At 56.8% G+C, this 18,283-nt stretch overlaps 1 protein-coding gene across 4 annotated transcripts in view; it reads left to right on the plus strand.

Annotated features, from left to right (window-relative positions):
- The window catches only part of TMPRSS2 (transmembrane serine protease 2), a 33,926-nt gene extending 18,780 nt beyond the window's left edge, over positions 1-15,146 (plus strand). For all 4 annotated transcript variants that reach the window (XM_080656052.1, XM_080656053.1, XM_080656054.1 and 1 more), the window contains 9 exons: positions 1,956-2,082; positions 3,687-3,797; positions 7,084-7,127; positions 7,930-8,101; positions 9,506-9,681; positions 10,802-10,897; positions 11,503-11,645; positions 12,014-12,166; positions 13,678-15,146. In XM_080656052.1, the coding sequence (XP_080512178.1) occupies positions 1,956-2,082; positions 3,687-3,797; positions 7,084-7,127; positions 7,930-8,101; positions 9,506-9,681; positions 10,802-10,897; positions 11,503-11,645; positions 12,014-12,166; positions 13,678-13,689 (1,034 nt within the window). In that variant the 3' untranslated portion in view covers positions 13,690-15,146. The remainder of the gene's footprint in view (positions 1-1,955; positions 2,083-3,686; positions 3,798-7,083; positions 7,128-7,929; positions 8,102-9,505; positions 9,682-10,801; positions 10,898-11,502; positions 11,646-12,013; positions 12,167-13,677) is intronic.
- Positions 15,147-18,283: the final 3,137 nt, after the last annotated feature.

Here is an 18,283-nt window from a genome sequence, read left to right on the forward strand (position 1 = left end):
TCAACCACGTCAGTGTCCGTTTTACTTTAATTTTGGGAGTAGTTTTAATTCTGGTTACTTTCTAAAAATTGGTAGGCTTTATTTTTTGGAGCAGTGTTAGGTGTACAGAAATGGAACAGAGAGTACAGGGTCCCCTCCCCCTCACAGCTGTCCCCGTTTGTAATGTCCCGCGTTAGGGTGGTACATGCGTTACAGTTGATGAGCCAATACCCATACATTATTCTTAACTACAGTCCTGAGATTACAGTCGGGTTTGCTCTCGATATTATGGACAAATGTGTAATGTATTTACATTTGGACAGTGGGTTTGGACAGATGTATAATGACGCGTCCCCATTTTTGAAGAGTCATACCCAGCAATTTCACTGCCTACACACCCTCTCGGCCCCACCTGCTCATCCCGCCCCCAGCGCCAGGCAGCCACGGGTCCTTTCACTGTCTCCGTGGTTTTGCCTTTTCCAGAATGTCCTATAGTTGGAATCACACAGTATGCGGCCTTTCCGGACCGGCTTCTGTCCCTTAGCAACACGCATTGGAGTTGCCTCCATGTCTTCATGGCTTGATAGCGCATTTCTTTTTAGCTCGGAATAATCTTCCACTGTCTGGATGCAGTCCACTCACCCACCACCTGGCACGTGGAACCACTCATCACGGAAACATTGGGCAATAATCAGACCAAGGCTGGAGTTTCACGGGGGAATGTCAGTCAGCGTGTCCAGCGAGTCAGGGGCCACAGATGGGAGGCGAGAGTGAGGCCTGAGAATAGCGAGTCCGTCATTTTACACTTTGGGCTCACAGACATACCCCCAAACCACAGAGTGCCGTTTTACATGGCATCGCCACCCGACTTCTCTCCACACAAGTGTTCTTGGAATTCTTTTTTTTGGTTGTTTTTCAAATATATTTCTTTATTGATTTTAGAGAGGAAGGGAGAGGAAGAGAGAGATAGAAACATCAATGATGAGAGAGAATCACTGATTGGCTGCCTCCTGCACACCCCCCACTGGGGATCAAGCCGCAACCCTTGGCCAGAATCGAACCCGGACCCTTCAGGCCACAGGCCAATGCTCTATCCACTAAGCCAAATTGGCTAGGGCTGTTCTCAGAATTCTGAATTGTGCTCCCTTCTAGGGAGAGAGAGAAAAGAATGGAACTGGGAGTGGCTCACACTGTATTTATAAAGCTTTGTCTCTGTAAACAAAAGAGCTGCGGTTTTGGTAAAACATGGATGAATTTAGGGGCAGAGCCTTACACCAGGAACTGGCACATCCCTGGGTGCTCTGCCCGGGCCCAGGGTTTGGGCCAGAGATGGTCACGTGCTGCTCAAAGTGATGATTGAAAGAGCAATTCTCAAAAGTAGTTGTTTTGCGATCTAACTCACAGACCATAACCTTTGCCCTTTAAAGCATACAATCCGGTGGTTTTACGTATTCAGAGATGCACAGCCATCCATCGCCGCATCGATTGTGGGGTATTTCTGTCACTTCAGAAGCAAGCCCCACCCCTTACCCCTCCTCCACCCCCCAAGCCCTCAGCGGCCTCTATCTCCCTCCGGGCTTTGCTGATTTCCTCTGGACGTTTCCTAGACATGGATCCAGACGGTGCGGGGGCCCTGGCGTCTGGCTTCTGTCACTCAGCAGTGACAGGGCTCATGCTGACCGTGTGTGGGTGCTTCCTTCCTTTGGTGGCCGAGGACCCTCTATGGTGCCTCCATCGGCTGACGGACACTTGGGTTGCCCCGCCTCTGCTGTTGGGAATAGTGCCCCCAGGGAACGTCTGTGCATAGGTTTTGTCTGAGCCCCTGCTTTCAATTCTGTTGGGTTAAGAGCACTTCTTAGCAGGGAAGAGAGACAGCGGATCCCGATTCCTCCTCGAGTCTCCGAGTCGGGAGAGGGTGGGGCCATGCGCAGCTGGGACGATTGTCTGAGACTCAGGGCGTCCTCTCTCCTCTGCAGTGCGTCTCTACGGACCCAACTTCATCCTGCAGGTGTACTCGTCCCAGAGGAAGTCCTGGCACCCCGTGTGCCGAGACGACTGGAGCGAGAGCTACGGGAGGGCAGCGTGCCAGGACATGGGCTACAGGTGAGTTCGGGCCCCTGGCCTCGCGGCTGGAGCTGGGCACCATGGTGACAGAGACAGGCAGAAAGACCAGTGGTTCTCGCCGCCCCTCCCTGGACGTGCCAGCCCACGAACACCACCCGCCCCCCCACCCCCACCCCCGCTCGTGTCTCCTTCCCAGGGCTGCTCTGGGAAGCCAGCGGGTGGCACTGCAGCCCACCACAGCACCCCTGCTCCCTCCCCTGTCTGTCTCCGGCCACCCAGCCCTGCTTTGACCTCCACCCACTGCTGGTTACTCAGGACCATCCTGAGCTGAGGTCACCAGGGCTCAGGATGCGGACAGAGGGCCACCCTGGTGGGGGGCTGGGGTTGGGGTGCATGGGGAGGGCTGGATAGGGAAGGTCAGCAGGAGCAGACCCTGCCCGACCTTCACGGCATGTACGTAGGAGGCAGTGCAGGCCGCTGAATGTGGGAGCATTGATCATCAGATATATACGAGAGAGAATTCCTTCCCGCACGCGGCCACAGGGAAGGAGGGAGAGGAGAAGCAGGTGTCCCCGCCCAGCGAGTCCCAGCCAGGGCTCCCAGAGCACCCCCGGGAAACGCTGGGCAGTCCCCTGCCTCCACGAGGCAAGGCTGTGTGATTTGATTACCACCGGCCCTTGCTTGGGGTGTCCCTGGGTGGCTTCTATGGAATTCCAGGGGGTTCTCTATGTGCCAGGTTTCAAAATGAACCACCACTTGATAGAAACATTGGCAGCTTAGCTAATGAAATACTTCAGTGCCACCCCTACTGCAAGGTTGAAGGGCATAGCGAAGCCCCCCGTCACGGCCCGGGGCCTGAATGTATTTCTAACCGGGGCATTTTAACTTCCGTAAATTTTGTTAGGCCGGATGTACGTACGCATCCCCCTTCTCATTTCCTTGGCCTACCAGGGGTTCTCAAACTTTTTAAACAGGGGCCAGTTCACTGTCCCTCAGACCGTTGGAGGGCCGGACTATAGTTTAAAAAAAAAACTATGGCCGAAACCGGTTTGGCTCGGTGGATAGAGCGTCGGCCTGCGGACTGAAGGGTCCCAGGTTCGATTCCGGTCAGGGGCATGTACCTTGGTTGCGGACACATCCCCAGTGGGAGGTGTGCAGGAGGCAGCTGATCAATGTTTCTCTCTCATCGATGTTTCTAGCTCTCTATCCCTCTTCCTTCCTCTCTGTGAAATATCAATAAAATATATTTTTAAAAAAAAATTAAAAAAAAACAAAAAAAAACTATGAACAAATTCCTATGCGCACTGCGGGCCCGGGACGAGCCAGCTGCTAAACAGGACAGGCGGTGGCACCCGGCGGGCCGGATCAATGTCCTCGGTGGGCCACATGTGGCCTGCGGGCCGTAGTTTGAGGACCCCTGGAACTAGATTAGAAACACCACCGGTGGGGACTTTGCCTGACCTTCAGGTTATCGGGTCCAAAAATGCTTATACCGGTCCCTTATGCATAGTTTGTGATGCTGTTTTCCAACGGGCTGAAGCATTCTTCGTCATCTAAATTTCATGCAAGGGGAGTGTTAGCACAGGGTTTGTAATCGCTTGCACTTAACCATCATGGTGAATGCGATGTTCTGTCTTTTTCAGGAATAGTTTTTATTCTAGCCAAGGAATAGCGGATGACAGCGGGGCCACCAGCTTCATGAAGCTGAACATCAGTGCCGGCAACACCGATCTCTATAAAAAGCTCTACCACAGGTATTCGGCGGCTGCCGCTCCCCTTTGAAACATTTAGAATGAGAACAATGGCAGGGGACGTCACGGGGCAACACCGGCCCGAGTCTCCCTTCTGAGCTGCGATTGGGGGTTGGGCTGATTCTCGTTGCAGGGGGCATGGGCGCTGGGCAGGACCACCTGCCCGAGCAGCTCTGGGTTCCTTCCGGGGAAGGTTTATGTGCCGTGGCGTTGTGCCCTGTGACCTCTGCGCTTTTAGATGACATTGCAAAGCTGAGAGCCCACACTCGTTTCTTCACTCTCTGGGTATTAGAGCTGACCCTCCTGTGCGCGTCAGGGGAGGTCTCTAGAAACGAAGAGAGCGCCTTGGGTCCGTCCCTGCAGGGTGACCAACCCTGCTTGCCTGGCACTTGGCTGGTTTTAGCGCTGACATCCTGCTTCCAGGAATCCCCGCAGCCTCAGGCAGCCTGGTGGTTGGTCCCCGGCCCCAAGCCTGGGGTCACAGGATGCCCTGGGAGGGCGACTTCAGCCATCATTTCCTGTACCGCCAGGCTGACTTGCAGCCCTGGGTGGGTCACAGTGTGCCCTATGGGTGGTAATGAACCCAAGCGCCAGGTCACATGATCCCACGTCACATGATCGACAGCTTAGCTCAGTGGTCGGCAAACCGCGGCTCGCGAGCCACGTGCGGCTCTTTGGCCCCTTGAGTGTGGCTCTTCCACAAAATACCACGGCCTGGGCGAGTCTATTTTGAAGAAGTGGCGTTAGAAGAAGTTTAAGTTTAAAAAATTTGGTTCTCAAAAGAAATTTCAATCGTTGTACTGTTGATATTTGGCTCTGTTGACTAATGAGTTTGCTGACCACTGGCTTAGCTGGTTAGGAAGGTGGGGGAGGGGTGGGCAGAGCTATGCGATTGGCTTTGCGTGTATTTAAAATGTTGACAGTCTCCCCAGGCTGGTCATTGTCTGAATGCTCTTTAATGTGAGACACAGTGTCCTTTGTGCAGAAGCCTCCCCCAGCTGCCAGGTCCCATCCCTCCTCCCAGGTGTTAGCCAGCCACCACCTCCCGCAGGCCAGGTGCTGTTGCAGGGAAGGATGGATGAATCACGCTGTCCCTCCTTCCCATGAGTGGGAGGCCGGAAGCAGGTTTGCATTCCTGGTGGCCTCTGGCTGAGGTGTCTGGGGGGCCGACTTCCTCTCGGGCCTGGCTGTCCCTGGGAATGTGACAGGGTGCGCCCAGGAGGCGGGCTGTGCCCGGCCAGGTGTGCCCATCAAAACAGCGGGGTTGCGGTCTGCCCGCCAGGGAAGCCAAACACAGCTGCCCGGGCCCTTTGTACACGCTGAGTGCTGCCTTGTGCCCTGGGTGACCCGAGGGTGGGGCTGATGGGGCTGAGCAGGGGCGGAAGTTGCCACCTCACCTCTGTGAGCCTTGGGCGCTCCGGAGGACCGCGGCCTTGGAGGGGAGAGAGAAGGCCCTGGCCTGGCTCGCGGTGTCTCTACGTGGCGGGGGTGGGAAGACTTCCCTTTTGCTCTCAGAAGCTGCCCTTCGTTACTGTGGACGAAAGAGGGGCCGCATACTAAACCCCAGGAGCTCAGGGGAGGTCTGCGTGGCGGCCTTGCAAACTCAGACTGGAAGTGACCACATAGGATGTCGGGAGTGAAAACTTCCTAACCAGAAGTGAGCCATGGCGGGAGTCACGTCCTAGGCCGGTATTCTTTAACGAAGGTCAGTCTTGGCCTTCACGGAGCCTGTCTGTTGTCTTTTTTGGCATCTACAATTACATAATTGATAACATACCTTTGGAATATCAAAGTGATTTCCCCTCCCCACCCCCCTCAAAGCACAGTCGGAGTGGAAACCACAGACCCCCTCACTGTTATTATCATGTTAATGGCTAACTGTTAACTAGCCTGTACCCACCTCTGTAGAAGAAGCATGTGTCTATCATTTCACTTTTTATCCAATCCCAGAGGTTTTCCGGCTTTGCTTTCTCCCGCCTCCCTAATCTATCACCAATGGATTTCATGTAACCCGCTTATATCTCCTCCTTTGATTGTAATGTATAAAATAAGCAAAATCCATGGCGATTTTGCTTCCCGGCAATTGTCGCCCGTTTGGCTCCAATGAACTCATAAAAAAGTCCGTACAGGTTTGGGCATTTCTTACGTTGTCGGTCTTAGTCTGAGCCGCTAGTGGGGCCCGGAGTGGCCGCAGCGAGCCCGGAAGCTGATGGCTGCACAGCCGGGTTCGATTCTTAGAAAACATCTTTCCCTGGGGATGTGCTTCTCGGCGTTGCCAGTGTCCCTCAGCCAGGACCACCGGGACACGCCGTAGTCCTTGGAACGTGGGTTGTGTGGGCAGGAAGGTGTTGTAAGCGGCTTACAGGGTTTGGGCTTGTGTTGGGTCATTTTGGGGAAGATTCGAAGAAGCAGGGGTTTGCTCTGGATTGGATGCTGGCAGGAGCCGAGGGTGATTCTTGGATTGGCATCGCAGCACGTTTTTCCTAGAAGATGGGTGGCATGAAGCCAGGCTACCCCAGGGTGGGCATAGAAGCTGCTGTCACTCACAGTAGAGGGTTCCTGAAGGGGACCAGGCTGGTGGTGTCTGCTCAGACAGGACTGTGCGGTGGGCTTGTGTGCTGTCCAGGAGCAGTGGGCTGGCCCCGTGTTGGTCTCTGTGGTTGTGTGTGTGTCGTGGGCCGTGGCCGGCTGTGAATGCCCGGATGTCGAGGCCACTTCTCTCCTCCTCCGCATTTAGGAGGAACATTCGCTATACACCAGGATGCATCGGTTACCTCTTTTACGTCTGTAACCTCAAATGTTTACCTTCCAAACCAGTAACGCTTGTTTTTTTTTCTTCTGCTCCCAGACAAATAATTGCTTGTATTGTTTTCTGTGTGATGAATGTGAGCAGTCATAGAAAACCAAAGTTTACAAATGGCCCCCTTAGAAAAGTAGAGACCGATTTAAAATCCCAGAATAAACATAATGGCTGATGTTGCTGCATGCTTACCCTCAAAGCCATCCTATGAGTTGGTGCTGTTATTAGCCCATTCTGCAGATGGGGAAACTGAGGCACAGAGGTCAAGTAACTTGCTCAAGGTCACACAGCTGGGGTTTGACCCACTCTCGGTGTCTGCTCTTCACCACTGTCCTCTAAATGGATTTACTTTCGTGATTCAAGCCTTCAGTCACGGACCCCTCTACGTCTGGGGAGGCAGGGGAGTGAGAACGTTGGAAAACATTCTAGGTATTTTGAGAGTCAAATGGCTCATCGATGGTGACCACCATTGTCTTTCTTCTTTTGTAGTGATGTCTGTTCTTCAAAAACAGTGGTTTCTTTACGCTGTATAGGTAAGTGAGCCTTGGTTTCCCTTTTGGCCCTGTATTTTCGGACACAGATCCCCTGTGTCTGGGAAGGTGGAGAGAGAAGGGGGCCCCTCTTGAGCCACCCCGAGGTGGAGTGGGAGGCCTGTGGCTGCCCCTGCTGTGTCTGGATTACTTCTGCTTGCAAACCTCTTAGCAGCAGGGAAGGCTCTGCCCTGCGCTCCGCTCAGGGACGCTCCGTCCTGTTCCTTTACCGGCTCTCGGTCCTGGAGCTCAGCTTCTCTGATCGAAGGGGCGAGACTAGCAGATGCTCCCAGGGGTCCTGGCAGTAGCTTCCCAGCCCCCCTGGGCTCAAGCTTCTTTAGGTACCAAGGGAGCAAGGTGCCTGCCCCGCCCTCCGACCCCGCCAGCACTGGGTGGGCAGGTGACCAGCACACAGGCGGAATCCCTCCTTCACTTTGTTCTATGATCTTGGGCCCCTGGGCATTCAATCCCTCTAGGGCTCAGGAGATCCAGGGCCTTTGTCACCCAGGACCCACGCTGGGTGTCTGGAATCACAGTGGCAGTGGAAGGGTGTGGGGGGATCTCAGGGTGACTGGAGTGTCCCTCATCCCTCCAACCTAGAAGAGACCAGGTCCTGTTCTCCATAAGTCAGATCCCAAACAACCTGGAATGAGAGGTGGGAATAGTTGTCCACCAGCCTGGCGGGGCCTTGGGGACGGGCACGGTCCGGGTGTGGTCCAGGCACACGCTGCACGGGTGGGTATCGGGGTGCAGGGTGGCCCGGATCCTGCTCACTGGCCTGCTCTGTTGTGCTTGTCGCTTCCAGAGTGTGGGGTGAACTCGAAGATGGGCCGCCAGAGTCGGATCGTGGGCGGATCGAGTGCTGCCCTGGGGGACTGGCCCTGGCAGGTCAGCCTGCATGTGCAGGGCGTCCACGTCTGTGGAGGCTCCATTATCACCCCCGAGTGGATTGTGACGGCCGCCCACTGCGTGGAAGAGTATGTTCACGGGGGAAGCGGGCTCCCGGGTGGGGAGGTGGCTCTGTGGCCACGTGACCTTACACAACGTCTTTTGACCTCTTCAAGCTCCAGTTTCCTTGTGTCTAACTGGGGCTGTAATGGCGCCCCCTCCATCCCTGGGAGGGTCAGATGAGCCACTGCACGTGCTGCCTGTGGCCACGCCCATCCCTCAGCACCGTGCATCGGGCGTCCACTGAAGGCAGGATTCTGGGAGCAAGGACACAGGGTCAGGCTGGGGTGTCACTGGCCTTTCCTGCCCTCGTGGGAGCTCTGGTCTCTGGACGATCGTCCTGGGAGAAGCCACACTCAGACACACTTAGGGATCGCACACTGCCTTGCCGGAAGGTTCCCTGTGGCCCCACACAGCCGGTTGGGAGGGGCAAGGAGAAGGCATAATTTATAGCATTAGTTTTTGTGGAAGATACTGTCCCCACCCCCCCTTTTTTTTCTTAAACATAGAGTTGTTTTTTATAAAATATATTTGTATTGATTTCAGAGAGGAAGGGAGAGGGAGAGCGAGAGAGAGAAACATCAGTGATGAGAGAGAACCATTGATCAGCTGCCTCCTACACGCCTCCTACTGGGGATCGAGCCCACAACCCGGGCATGTGTTCTTGACCAGAATTGAACCTGGGACCCTTCAGTCTGCAGGCCAACCCTCTATCCACTGAGCCACACCGGCTAGGGCTTAAACATGGAGTTTTTTGCTCACATGTCGGTTTTGGAGAAAAACTCATTCATCAGAGCTATTTTCTAGTTTAGCGTGAGGCTGGGCCTGGCTTGGCTGTGTGGCCTCGGGCGGTGCACGCAAGGTGTCTACACATGACAGGTGTGTGGGCCGCTCCCAGGGCTGTGGTGGCAGTGGAAGGAAGCCGTGTTTATTACCCAGGCTGTTCCTGCCTTCCCTCCACCGGATGCTCTTAGCGGGAAACGCCTAGATAAAGGTGAGGGCTAGAGACCCCGAGCCTCTTCGTCACTGCACATTCCTAAAGCACCTACTGAGTGTCAGGAAATCCCTAGCACATCAGGATAGGTAAGACCCGGTCCTGCCAGAAACGAAGTTTAAAACCTCAGAGAGGCAGGTAGGTCCAAGAAACAGTGTTCTCGGAATTGCGAGGGTCCGCGGGCTGCTGCCGGAGCCCCCGGGGCACAGGACTCAGCCAGGAGGCAGAGCGGGCGCTAGAAGGCAGGAAGGTGTGCAGGTGGGGCCGGGCCGAGGCGGGGACTGGGGAGGCCCGACACCTGCTCGCCCGTCTCGCTGGCGTTGGTGGGTCCTGTCACCCCCTGGGACACTTGGCTCCAGCACCTGAGTTCTGCTCATCGAATGAGTGTTTCACGTTTGCGGCTCTGAGATGCTGAGTGGTATTCACCTTTGCCCCCCAGGCCTCTGAACAACCCCCGGTACTGGATGGCCTTTGCGGGAATTTTGAGGCAATCTGCCATGTTCTACGGAAACGCATACCGAGTGGGCAAAGTGATTTCCCATCCGCACTACGATTCCAAGACCAAGAACAATGACATCGCTCTTATGAAGCTGCAGACACCGCTGACCTTTAACGGTACACACCTCTCCACGGGGCGCGTGAGCCCTTCTGACCACGGCTGGAGAGGCTGGCTGGAAATAAAACCTGGGCTGTGGTCCATGGAAGGCAGGGGTGGCATGCGGACGGGTGGCTGATAGGAACGTGCTCGGCGGAAGCCAGGTCACCTGGAAACGTGCCGTGTGTGTTGAGGGAAGCAGTGACCACCACACTTTACTCCACGTAGGGGGGCAATTTGACCAATACGGCAGCGTGTGGAAGGGGTTCCACCCCAGCACCGTGGGCATCGGGGGCCGGCAGGTTCTTTGGGGGGGGGTGTGCACTGTGGGGCCCTCAGCAGCACCCCACCCCCTGCCCCTGCCCCCTAGATGCCAGGAGCTGCCTCGGTTGTGCAGGCAAAGGTGTCTCCAGACGTTGTCAGATGCTCCTTGGGGCAGCGTCACTGCCAGTGAGGCCATCTGCTCTCTGACGTGTAAAGATGCGTTCGTGCTCCACGTTATTCTGGAAATAAAATACTTTAACGTAACAACTTAAAAGGATATGAAAACAAACATGCATTCCCCGCGCTTCTTAGTTGGGCCCCAATCTAGTCCATCCAAGGTTCCAGAGCCCTCTAGCGCCCCCTCCCCGCTCCCCCTTCCCCCTTTCCCCTTTCCCGGGGAAGAAGATACAAAACCACATCCCTGCCCTCCAGGGGCTTGCCTGCAAGTCAGGAAACAGCGCAGGTGGAGGCGGGTCCAGCACGGCCCCCAGGAGCTAGAAGTCCCGCCAGCCTCCTGGCCACTGGCCACTGCCACGGGTCTGTCTGTCTGTCTTATTGTCTGTCACTTGGAGACATTGTGTATTTTTCATTTCTGTTTCTTGAAGATTTCGTTTGAAGAAAAGTTAATTGTGTGTGTTTTGAAACAGAGTTAGCCAATCATTCCATTTGTAAGTCACACAACTTCCGGAGGCGAGCGTCCTGCCTGTGGGAAGGAGGGCTCCGGCAGGGGCAGAAGGCGGGGTGCCAGGACCCGCTGGCACCCGGACTTTCCTCGGGCAGGATGGCCCCGCCGTGTGCACACGGGGAAGGTCCAGCGGAAGGCCACCGCCTTCGCCAGACCAGACGAGCTCACGGTGCTTTTTCTTCTTAAAACAGACAATGTGAAACCGGTGTGTCTGCCCAACCCAGGCATGATGCTGGAGCCGAGACAGGCCTGCTGGATTTCCGGGTGGGGGGCCACCTACGAGAAAGGTGAGGCTCCTGGGCACGCGAGTCTGCAATCCCGTGAGCGCGGCCCTGGGTTTGCAAGCGGGAGACCCGGGTTTCAGTCCTGGGTCTGCTCCCGAGGGACGGGTGACTGTGGGCCGTTCTCGCAGGCTTTGTGCCTCCGTTAGACGAGTGTACGGAGGAGGGTGTGGGATGGAGAAAAGCCGGTTTGTTTACGGAGGGAGACAGAAGCTCCTGGCCGGCGGTGGGGCGGGGGGGGGGGGGGGTCATCGGAGAAGAGGGAGCGATGACTGGGGCAAGGTGAGCCCCCAGAACCGAGCCGCTGAGTGATGGATGGCGAGGGCGAGTCTGGAACATGGGGGAGGGGGTAGAGGCGGAAGGGGCGGTTCCCTGGCTCCAGGGCCAGGAAGTCTTCCCCCTGAAACCAAAACCTAGAGCTGCACGAAGGGCAGACCCGCCAGCTGCAGGGGTGACCCAGGTTCCCCGGGAGATGGCTTGGGAGGTGGAAGGAGGGAGGGGCGGGGGCAGGGCCACCTGTCTGTCCGCAGTGGCCTGTCTCCGGGAGGGGTCCACCCCTCCCGTGGGAGCCGCGGGCTGCACGGATGGCGCGATGACCTGGTCTGTCTCAGGGAAAACGTCGGACATGCTGAACGCCGCGATGGTGCCCCTCATCGAGCCCGGGCAGTGTAACAGCAGATACGTCTACAACAACCTGGTCACGCCTGCCATGGTCTGCGCTGGGTACCTGCGGGGCAGCGTCGACTCCTGCCAGGTGTTTGCCGCTTCCTGCTCTTGCCTACCCCACTGAGTCCATGAGCCCCGTTCTCCCCGCTCAGACAGAAGGTTCCATGTCCCTGGGATACAGGGTCTTATATTCGCTAAGTGTCCACGGAACAGAAATAAGTATGGGACTGTTTTAAAATGCAGACACCAATCGACTTAGTAACTCTTAGCTCATCTAGACTGAAATTCATCGCTGGTACAGTCTCTCTTGGGGATCCTATTACTCTTACCCATTGGAGGAGATATGACACCCACACACCCACTGGGAAGTCCCACTGAGACCCCCGCCCTCTGTGCAAGGTCATGGCGTGGGCGGCTGTGGCCTGACGCCCGCTCTGTTGCGTGCTTGTCCCCCAGGGCGACAGTGGCGGCCCTCTGGTCACGTTGAAAAGCAGCATCTGGTGGCTGATTGGGGACACGAGCTGGGGGTCCGGCTGCGCCAAGGCGAACAGGCCAGGCGTGTACGGAAATGTGACGATGTTTACAGACTGGATCTACCGACAAATGAAGGTGATTTTCCCGTCCTCCTGGCTCAGAGCTCGGACACGTGTCACAGCCCAGGTGTCTCTGAGCCGTGGTCCCGCTGCTGGGAGCTGAGGGCCGCCCGCATGGCCCTGCGCCCCCCCTTCCCTGTGTCCACCTGTCACTGCTGGGGGCCTCACTTGCACGCCGCCCAGTGGGTGTGGATGAAGCAGCCGGGGTCAGCGCGGCAGGGCTGACTTCACACAGGGCTGTGCTCTGCTGACCACAGTCCCGGCTCAGCCGGCTCCACCCAGACTTTGGTGCTGGCAGAGAGCACAGAGACACAAATTAGCCGGTGGCGTCGGGATGGTGCCCTGTCCTTTTCTGGGCCATCGAGTGCACCCCGGGCAGGTCCCAAAGTCCGGGGTGGGGGAGCAGCTGGGGCTCCCTGGTGCACACAGAGGTGGTGAAGACGGGAGGTCCCAGGGGCTCCCTGCCATCCTGCCCTCGGGACTCCGGGCCTGACCACGCTGCTCAGCGGAGACCTCTTCCCTGGCGCTGCCCGGATCCCGGGTGAGAGCCAGGTCCCTCTCCATCCCAGGGCCCCTGCCAGGGCGGGGCTGCCGGTGAGAGAAGTATTTTCACGTTGTGTCCTCTCAAGTCTCCAGTCTGGGGAGGGGGACAGGACCCAAGGGCATTGTCTGACATGGTCCCCCAATAAAACCAGAGGCCTCATACCTTCTAGTGGCCACAGCGGCTGGCCAGTCCGCACCCAGCAGAGGGCCAAGTGCTGGAATAGGTACCCGGGTGTCCTGTTGGGGGCTGCCCGGTGGAGGGAAGCAGGTGGGGCTCGGCGGGGAGCCAAGCCTAGGGGTGGACTGTGTGCCCCGTCTGTGAGACAGCAAACTGCGCGGGTGTTCAGGGCATGGCCAGGGCTCAGCCCCGGAGCATCAGGTGGAAGGCTGGGTGCAGGAGAGGCCACGGGCAGGGAGCCAGGCGGTTGGACACTGATGTCTTTCAGTGGCCGTGTGGAGCGAGGTTTCCCAGCCGAGGCCTGCGTCCTGGCCCTGCTAAGCGGTTTGCTTCCGCACACACCCTGCTCCCCTCTCCCTCCAGGCCTGGGCACACGAGGTCCTCAGCCCAGCTGCCCGCCACCACGGTCAGCCTCACTCCTTGACCTTCGTGCTGTGGGAAAACCACATCCCTTTGTCCTCTGAGGCTTGCTCAGCTGGTGTATCCATGCCTTGTCAACCTAGAGCAGGGGTCCTCAAACTTTTTAAACAGGGGGCCAGTTCACTGTCCCTCAGACCGTTGGAGGGCCGGACTATAGTTTAAATAAAAACACTATGAACAAATTCCTATACGCACTGCGGGCCCGGGACGAGTCGGCTGCTAAGCAGGACAGGCAGCGGCACCCGGCGGGCCGGATACATGTCCTCGGCGGGCCGCATGTGGCCCGCGGGCCGTAGTTTGAGGACGCCTGACCTAGAGCGAGAAAAAAGTTTTCTACCTGTGTTTATCTTAAGGAAATAACACCCTTTCGTTTCCCTTTTGAACAGGCAAACAGCTGATCCGTCCGGCCTCGTCCTCGACGCCGGTCAACAAGACAAAGAGGGGCTGGTTCTTCATTCCCTGTGCCTGGTGTATGTTAGAGATGATCCAGAGGTCCCTTCATTTTGATTAAACCATGAACTTGTCTGTCTTTGGCAGTCTCCACAGTTCTGCGCAGGCCACGGTGGCTACTCCCCGGGCCCTGCTCCCCGAGCTTCTGTCCAAAAGGGGTGACCGCCAGGGCTGGGTGTGGGTGTCTCGGGCCAACGCGGGGCAGAGGGCTGGAGTCTGCCCACCCGCATCTTCCTCTGAGCCCATCCAGGGGGTGCCCATGGGACTGGTGACCTCTCAGCTGTGGGTTAGAGATGGGAAGGGTGCTTCGCTCTGGGCCTCTGCTAGGGAGGCCACTGGGGAGCCCCGGGGCCTGTCTCCCCACAGGAGTTCTCACTCATCAGGTCTGACCGACTTCTGAGCAGCCCCGGGTGGTGGCTGGAAACGCAGGGACCCGCCCTTCATGGGGGGGGGGGTGACTTGATTGTCACCTGAAGCGGCTTAGAAACCTTTTTTCTTCTTGTGGGTGAGAGTGTAGACAGAGCCCTTGGAGCATGCAGCCATTAAGACGGGTTCACTCCTGAGTGCGCTCGGCGTGGCCACCAAACATGGGGTGAGACTCCCCCCGGAGAGACCAGCCTGACTCCCGAGCCCGGCCCCTTGGTGATGGGCACCTCATGGAGGGCCAGGCGCGCTGCCAGGCTGCGCCCTTCGGCCTGCTGATCACTGGAAATTGAGGTTCCTGGGGAAATCAGGGAGGTGTGATTCAGCAACACTGTCTGCCTGCACCGTTTCCACGTGTTACCGCTACCTCAGTGCTCATGGCGTCCCGGCTGTGATGCTCCAAGCAGTCGTCACACTGGCTTCTTTGGAACTGTGGTCCTTGCCAAGGGTGAGCCGCGGCCAGGTGGAGCTGCTCTCTCCGTGACCGGCGCCTGGTTTCATGTTCCGGAAAGGCGTTTGCTGAAGAGCAGCAGCACCGTGCTTGCGGCGAAGAAGAGAAAGGTGGACTCTGCATGCGTGGCCCCTTCGGGCCCCTGCGTGTCCCCTGGAAGGAGGGGCCACGCTGGAACTGCCGGGGGAGGTCAGTGCTCAGCCAGGACGCTGGGTTCCAGGAATGGAATGATTCTCCTGCTAGGACTTGACCTTGGAGTGGAAGGTTGTGCGACCGCCTTCTCAGGATGCTCGCTCCACGGGCCTCCGTGGCAGCGGCGTCCCCGAGGTCTCCCAGGCCCACGGCACTGAGGCGCCCGCTCCCCACGCCGGAGGTCACCCGGCTCGCCTTGGTGGGCGCGCGTTCCTCCTTTCCCGCTTCCTTTTATTTATGTGACCCGTTCGTCTTGTTTTGTATCTTTTTTTTTTTTTTAACTGTAAATTGAACTGTGAAATATTGTACAAATAAATTATACTCTTTTTCCAAATACGTATTGAGTCTTCGGCGTCCCATTCCCGCTCGGCTGAGGGTTTTCTGCTTCGTTCACAAAAGCGCTGCTAGTTCTGAGTTGGGGTTACACCAGGTTTTATTTATTTATTTATTTTTTATATTTTATTAATTTTTTACAGAGAGGAAGAGAGAGGAGAGGGATAGAGAGCTAGAAACATCGATCAGCTGCCTCCTGCACACCTCCTACTGGGGATGTGCCCGCAACCAAGGTACATGCCTCTGACCGGAATCGAACCTGGGACCCTTCAGTCCGCAGGCCGACGCTCTATCCACTGAGCCAAACCGGTTCCGGCTACACCAGGTTTTAGCGGGTAGGCCAATTCACAAAGAAGGGGTCGGTCTGATGACTGAGTCTACGCCCCAAAGTGTCCACGTGGGCAGTGCCAACCTTTTCCGTTCGTTTTCATTTTGGATTCACCTTGTGAAAGGTTTTCCTTGGGATGAGGCTGACTCCACTTCAAGATGTAGCCGGAGTGCTGGGACCAGGGACATACAGATATGCTTGTATTCATACTCTCACAAAGAGAAGTTAAGCCCTAGCCAGTTTGCTCAGCGGTCAGCGCATCGGTCCCAGGTCTGATTCCGGTCAAGGGCATGTACCTCAGTTACAGGCTCGACCCCCGGCCCTGGTCGGGGCACATGAGGGAGACAACCATTCAATGTGTCTCTCTCACATCGATGTTTCTCTCCCTCTCTCTTCCACTCCCTCTCTCTCTCTTTTTTGCATTTGTGCTATTATTCTTTTTTTAAAATTGTTTCAAGTATTACAAGTAGTAGTACATATGTCCCTTTATTTTTTTTCCCATTGACCTTCCCCCAGCCTCCCCGACCCCTCGGCACATGCCCTCACCCCCCTTCCAGTCTTGCACTCTCTCTTAAAAAAAAAATCATTGGGAAAAAAAACAGAGAAGTTAATTTGCTTAATATAAAATGACCCAAAATACTTAGGAAAACGTGAGCATTAATGAGAGTGCTTAATCTGTGCCCATCCTTTTGTTGCTTCTTGCAGCTGGGTCAGCAGGTAAGGGCCCTGCATGGATCCCCCTCCCGCTGCCTTGTCGCAGGGCCAGTCCGGCTTTACGCTCGGGTCTGGTCGGATCCCAGCTCTCTCTGTTTTGCAGTCCGCTGGTCCTGCCCAGTTTCCGAGCCTTTTCCCTTCGGCCCAGCCCTGCATCGGGAGCCCCACTTCGTCAGCAGACACAGATCCCAGCACCGCAGCCCTCGGCTGCTTTGGATGCAGAGGGGGCGATGCGAGCCCTGAGCGCCCTCTCCCAGGCTCCCAGGGTGTTAAGGAAAGGCTGGAATTAATGCGACGTCTACAGAAACATTTACGAAATTCACCCACCTGCCAGCGACCTCATTGTAAACGAATCAGCTCCGTAACTAGTGGTGTTTGAGCCGTCGCTTTGCTGGGGCCGAGGAGCCTGATCTTACCCTTTTCCCTGGAAGGAAAAGTGAGGTGGGATCTGACCACCGGAGGCCAAGGCATCCCCCGGCTTCCCCTTTGCTGCTCCTGCTGCTGCTGGTGGAGGACTTGCCGCTCGGATTGGGTCCTCTCCTCCCAAACGCACAGGGACCCGGGGGACTTCCAGCCTGCTGGGTGCTTCTGGCTTGGCCTTGCTTGGGAAGGGTAGTGATGAAGGCAGGTGCCCCGCATGGCATCTTAGAGGACAACCACACACCCAGGAAGTCCTCTGGATAAGCGCCAGTGCCTTCCACGCTGCCCTCCCTCCCACAGCATCACTGAGCACCTGTGGCGGGCCAGACCGTGCGTCCACTCAGCTCAAGCCTTTTGGTCAGTTCCATTCTCTCCAGCCCTTCAGCTTGCTCTGCTCCAAACTCAGCCCCATCCCACAGAACGGAGCCCCGACGTGCTTGGAGTGAGGGCCCACGTGTGGGCATCATTGCTGTTTGAGCACATTCTGCATGGCTGATGGGCCTTCAGGCCGGTGCTACAGCGTGGGCAGCAGAATCTGGGGATGTCCCTCAGGGGGGTGGGGCAGGCCTGGGGGACCTCCGGGGCGGCTCAGCCCCTTGCCTGAGCCCTTCTGCTCTCTGAAGGACCCCCCACATGGACTCCAGCGGGGAGGGACAGTGCACTCCTCCCCTGCTGAGATCCCTGGACACCTGCTCTTTTTGGCCAAAAGGAAAGAGACCGTGAGTCCTCATCAGATTTCCCCTCCTCCCCCATCCTGCTGGGTAGACTCCCCCTCTGGAGCACATACTATCAGCTTTCTTCCTCCGCCCTCTCTGGGACTACCAGGGAAATTACAACAGCAAAGCACCCTGGGCAACGCTGCCACCTGTGCCCCTGGTCCCCAGGTGTCTTTGCTCAGTGGCAAGAATACCTGGTACTGGAGCAGTTACCCAGGTCGGCCACAAGGAGGCACCCGCTCCCCAGCTCCAAGGTGAGAAGCTGGCCTAGTCTCCTACACAGTGGTCGGCAAACTGCGGGTCGCGAGCCACATGCGGCTCTTTGGCCCCTTGAGTGTGGCTCTTCCACAAAATACCACGGCCTGGGAGAGTCTATATTGAAGAAGTGGCGTTAGAAGTAGTTTAAAAAATTTGGCTCTCCAAAGAAATTTCAATCGTTGTACTGTTGATATTTGGCTCAACTGCTGTCCTAAAGGGACACGTGCCTAGAACTGGACTGGGAATGTGTGCCCTGCCCGGCCCGCTTACCCTCGTTCTTACAAAAGTCTGTAATAGCGTACTGGTATAGCGTCGTCTTTAAATATGAGTCACGCTGGCTCCTGGGAGCGCTTTATCCTGCATCAGCCTGCAGGCAGGTGTTTGCCCTGAGCGAGGCCCAAAGGTGCTGCCTGCCCATCGTCTTGGCATTCCCTCTTGTGCATAAATTCCCAAATTGTCCCAAAGCATTGAGGAGCTTGGAGTGTCTGGAGTGACGGGAGGGGGCAGCATAACCAGCCCATCTCCGGCCCTGACCAGTGGTTGCCCAGCTGGGCCGGACGCCCCTCCTTTCTGGACACGTTGGTAGAAGGTGCTCCTGCCGCTCATGCTGGTTGTGCGGAGTGGGTCTCCCCGAAGGGCTTTCGCTCGAGTCCTCCTGTCTGGCAGCTGGCTCACACCTCGTCGCTCTGCCTGTCCCCTGGCCTTCC

Source organism: Plecotus auritus (assembly GCF_963455305.1).
Source record: "Plecotus auritus genome assembly, chromosome: 2".
In the NCBI taxonomy this organism is placed as follows: domain Eukaryota; kingdom Metazoa; phylum Chordata; class Mammalia; order Chiroptera; family Vespertilionidae; genus Plecotus; species Plecotus auritus.